This window comes from Mus caroli, chromosome 15 (assembly GCF_900094665.2).
Source record: "Mus caroli chromosome 15, CAROLI_EIJ_v1.1, whole genome shotgun sequence".
Lineage (NCBI taxonomy): Eukaryota > Metazoa > Chordata > Mammalia > Rodentia > Muridae > Mus > Mus caroli.
Window position 1 is genome coordinate 96,881,868 of NC_034584.1, and position 4,933 is coordinate 96,886,800.

The 4,933-nt window shown below is 49.1% G+C and overlaps 1 protein-coding gene across 1 annotated transcript; it reads left to right on the plus strand.

Annotated features, from left to right (window-relative positions):
- Positions 1 to 448: 448 nt before the first annotated feature.
- Positions 449 to 3,113, plus strand: Hoxc4 (homeobox C4). Its single transcript, XM_021182973.2, has 2 exons — positions 449 to 1,428; positions 1,904 to 3,113. Exons 1-2 carry the CDS (start codon positions 990 to 992, stop codon positions 2,257 to 2,259), a joined length of 795 nt encoding a protein of 264 aa, XP_021038632.1. The 5' UTR covers positions 449 to 989; the 3' UTR covers positions 2,260 to 3,113.
- Positions 3,114 to 4,933: the final 1,820 nt, after the last annotated feature.

Consider the following 4,933-nt stretch of genomic DNA (forward strand, 5'->3'; position numbering starts at 1 on the left):
TCTCTCTCTCTCTCTCTCTCTCTCTCTCTCTCTCTCTCTCTCTCTCTCTCTCTCCATTCTGGCAGGTGAGAAGTCAGAAGGCCAGGGAGCAGGAGTCACACAAGAGTCATCAGTAGTAGATCTCTGCTTTGGGCTCTGGGCTCTGGGCTCTGGGGCCTGGGCCGGGAAGGACAGTGGGTAGCAGGGTTGTCAAGATTTCTGAAATCTGCTTTTGCCAACCACTTCCTGTCTTTCTTCAGAGGGGGCTCAAGCCCTAGACTTCCAGAAATGACGTCAGGATCATTTGTATCCCGCTGCCTCAACCTGCCTAGTACTGCTGGGACCCTGTCTCCAAGGCCCCTTGGCCAAGAGGGTTGGGTGAGTGTGTATGGGATAGGGGAAATGGACTTGAGGATCCTTGAATGGGGTAGGACAGTTCAGGCTCTCCAGCCTTCTAAGCTCAGCCTCGGCACCTCCCCATCCAACCTCCACTGAAGCCCTCATTGAACTTCCTCTTCCTGCGAAAGAGGGGCGCTGCCCTGTGACCTACACAGACTGCAACACGATTGCCATAATGGAGACCACTGGAAAGGCATTGGAGCTGAGGCCCACGGGGCCCACTGGAGGCCGGAGAGGAGACTCTGGGCGGGGGCTGAATCACAGCCTCCCGACAGCCCCCAGTGCCCAAACATTGGAGTCGAGCTGGGAGCCACCCATCTTTAGCAAGGGAGGATTGTCAGTCTGGTGGGGTGTGCAATGGTGAGCACCCCAGCTTCTGCCAGCCATCCCCCACCCCCACCCCCAGCAGCAGCAGCACCACATACACAAAAAATTGGATACATTTTGAATAAAGCGATTCGGTTCCTTATCCGGGGACTGGGTTGCTCGGTGTGATTGGCCGGCGGAGTCACATGGTGAAAGTAACTTTACAGGGTCGCTAGCTAGTAGGAGGGCTTTATGGAGCAGAAAAACGACAAAGCGAGAAAAATTATTTTCCACTCCAGAAATTAATGATCATGAGCTCGTATTTGATGGACTCTAACTACATCGATCCGAAATTTCCTCCATGCGAAGAATATTCGCAAAATAGCTACATCCCTGAACACAGTCCGGAATATTACGGCCGGACCAGGGAATCGGGATTCCAGCATCACCACCAGGAGCTGTACCCACCACCGCCTCCGCGCCCTAGCTACCCTGAGCGTCAGTATAGCTGCACCAGTCTCCAGGGGCCCGGCAATTCGCGAGCCCACGGGCCGGCCCAGGCGGGCCACCACCACCCTGAGAAATCGCAGCCGCTCTGCGAGCCGGCGCCTCTTTCAGGCGCCTCTGCCTCCCCGTCCCCAGCCCCGCCAGCCTGCAGCCAGCCAGCCCCTGACCATCCCTCCAGCGCCGCCAGCAAGCAACCCATAGTCTACCCTTGGATGAAAAAAATTCACGTTAGCACGGGTAGGCAACTTTGCTTTTTGCCCCCCTCCCTTTCCCGGCGCTCCCCACCCTCCCTGGCCCCCTCTGGCCCCGTCCTCCTTTCTCTCCTTCCCCCTCTCTCTCCAGGAACGACTCTGGGTTAGCACAATTGAACTGGATTTACGAGCGAGAATGGGTAATTACATCCCCCATAAATTTTATGGCTTAGCTACTCTGGGCAGTCCGAGCCATGTGCTACGATCTGTTATGTATGTGTGAAAACTATGCTCGCTTTCTAAGGGCGCATAAATAATTCAGTGTCGTTACAATGAGGATTCCCCTCTTATTACACTACAAAGTCTCTAGCTTCCTTCAACTTCTTTATAACCCATTTAGCTTGATGACTTTATTTCCACCACTCCCTCCTGTTCCTCAAAGCTGAGGATGGGGTGAGGGTGGGGGCAGGGAGCCTGCTGCCTCTGAACCCCACTCTTTGCTTCCCCTCCCCCTCCCCCAGTGAACCCCAATTATAACGGAGGGGAGCCCAAGCGCTCGAGGACAGCCTACACCCGGCAGCAGGTCCTGGAATTAGAGAAAGAGTTTCATTACAACCGCTACCTGACCCGAAGGAGAAGGATCGAGATCGCCCACTCGCTGTGCCTCTCTGAGAGGCAGATCAAAATCTGGTTCCAAAACCGTCGTATGAAATGGAAGAAGGACCACCGACTCCCCAACACCAAAGTGAGGTCAGCGCCCCCGGCCGGCGCTGCTCCCAGTACCCTCTCGGCAGCCACCCCCGGCACTTCTGAAGACCACTCCCAGAGCGCCACGCCGCCGGAGCAGCAACGGGCAGAGGACATCACCAGGTTATAAGACATAACTTACACCCCTGCCCCCACCCTGTGCTCCGTGCCCCCCTCACACACAAATTGACTCTTATTTATAGAATTTAATATATATATATATTTTGGTTCTTTTCTCTCTCTTCCTTTTGCCTCCTCCCTTGTCAGTTCCAAACAGACAAAACAGATAAACAAACAAGCCCCTTGCCCTTTTCCCTTGCTGTTAAAGACCCCTTTAAGCATGTGATGTTGTCTTAGCATGGTACCTGCTGGTTTTTTGTTGTTGTTGTTGTTGTTTTGTTTTGTTTTGCTTTGCTTTGCTTTGCTTTGCATTTAAGGCCATTGGGGGGGTATTTATTTTTTAAGAAAAAAGCTGCAAAAATTATATATTGCAAGGTGTGATGGTCTGGTTTGGGTGAATTTCAGGGGAAATGAGGAAAAGAAAAAGGAAAGGGAGATTTGTAAGTGGATTCTCATCCTCTGGCCTCCTCCCCCCCCCCCCAACCTCTTTCCTTAGGCCTTTTGCATTGAAAATGCACCAGGGGAGGTTAGTGAGGGGGAAGTCATTTTAAGGAGAACAAAGCTATGAAGTTCTTTTGTATTCTTGTGGGGGGGTGGAAGGAGGGGGGAGGACAGCAAACAAAGCTAAATGCATCTGGAGAGCCTCTGGGAGCTGTTCAGTTTGAGGAGCCAAAAGAAAATAAAAATGAACTTTCAGTTCAGAGAGGCAGTCTGTAGGTAGATGCTCCCCCTACCCTCATCGTGGTTATTGTGTTTTTTGGACTGAATTTACTTGATTATTGTAAAACTTGCAATAAAGAATTTTAGTGTTGATGTGAAATGCCCCGTGATCAATAATAAACCAGTGGCTGTGAATTAGTTTTACGTCAATGTCTGATGGTTTCTTTTTAATCCCCCTCCTCCTGGTCTGGTGACACCTCACCTTCTCTATAGTTGCCTAAGTTTACACTGAACAAACACACAAAGGTTGACACTTGACTTCAGGTGTTCAGTGCTATTGAAAGGGAGTCTGGGGTAAGGGATGTGGCAGACTGTAGAGGATGCAAATGTCTCACCTCTGACTTCTCAGGGAGGCCAGACCTGGGGGTCCTTACAGTGAAGCTGAATGTGGGGTGGGGGTCCTCACTTTTCCTAAGTCAGACTCAGTCCCTTCTTTTACATATCCCACCTTCTCTGTCCTTTAGACCTGCCAAATCTGCAGACTAGAAAGCAAGTTTAGGGAAAGGGAAGGAAAAAAGTTTTCCTCTTCAGGACTTCTTGGGGTAAGACCTTGAGCACGATGTCCCTTCTTCATTTGGGCTTTCATTTGTAGGGATAAACGGTTTAGAGCTGGTGATTCTGAAGCTTCCAGGATGGCACATTTGTTTGCTTAGCCTTGGGGGAAAAGGTAAGGTGGAGGCCAGAGGCCTGCCTGTAAGGTCTCTTGCGTGGATAGGCCTCAGAGACTGATGCCTGGAGTAGCTGGCAAAAGAAGGACTTTTATGCTTTTTTTTTTTTTCTGGAACTTTTGATCATCATCTGCCAGGTGTTAAGGAAAAAAAAATGTTAGAGATTCAAGGACCATGATGCTCTTCCTATAATCTCCTATGTCTTGGCAGAGCTTGGGGGACATACTGAGCAAGGCTCTGTGGTTCTGAGATACATAGTTTTCTTGAGGATGGGAAGGTGTTATCACCAGAAAAACAACAACAACAACAACAACAAAATCAAAAACAAAAATCAAAGACAAAACTAAAGATGAATTCAACCCAAAGGATCTCAGCTGGCTCTATCAGGTCCTAGAGATCAGGCCCTAAGCTAAGCCTGATCTTTTTTTTTTTTTTTTTTTTTTTTTTTTTTTTTTTGGTTAAGGCAAGGTGAGAACAGTTGGAAGCTTTCCTTTAGGCTATTCATCTGAACTCAGGAGTGGGAGAGAGAGAGGCCATCTACCTTCTTTGAATCCCAGAGCAAGAGGCAACAGCAGACAGGGGAGACCCCAAGTTGTGAAAATCTATTTGCTATGTTTTAATTTTCTTCTTTCTTGCACTACTTGATGACTGATCCTTGGAGCAGAGTCTGTGTGTGTTTCTGGAGTTTGGCAACGTGTTGCTGGGGGTGGGGGGGTGGGGGTCCACCTAGTCCCTGAGGTCTACTTTCTCCTCCCTCAATAGTACCCTGGAGACAGAGAAACATGCTGTTTACAGTGTGAGGAAGCAGAGGCGACAATTATCTGGAGTTATTTCATGTAATCAAGTGAATTAGGGACCTGATCCCCAATCATCTTTGGGCTTGAGGTTGTAGAGTGTTGGTAACTGTTTGAAAAGAGAGAGGGGAGGTCTGGGGGAGGAAAGGAGAGATGGCAAGGAGTGGGGGGGGGTCTTTAGACCCACTGTTCTTGTCTAGCTTTGAGCTTGGCAGAGTTATAGGAGAGAGCCACCACTGCTCATTGTTTCTGAAGTTTCTCCTGGCTCTTTCTGAAGGGACACTCCAGAACACAGGGAAAACAGCTTGTAAGAGCTGGGATGGTTATTTCCCTTTCTTTACAGGCTTCTGTTTTTGTTCTTTCTGTGGCTGTGGCGTGCATAGTCATTTTTTAGGGTCTCTACCCTTCTTGATCTGGAAAGAGGGGAAGGTCCCAAATTCATACATTCTTGACAAATGTAGCAAATTTTTTTTTAAAATAAATTTTACACTAGGGTTTTTGA

Excerpts from the sequence above, each read along its gene's own strand:
- Hoxc4 (XM_021182973.2), top strand. The coding sequence starts at position 990 with ATGATCATGAGCTCGTATTTGATGGACTCTAACTACATCGATCCGAAA. Across the intron at positions 1,429-1,903 it reads AAAAATTCACGTTAGCACGG|TGAACCCCAATTATAACGGA; the intron begins GTAGGCAACTTT and ends CCCCTCCCCCAG.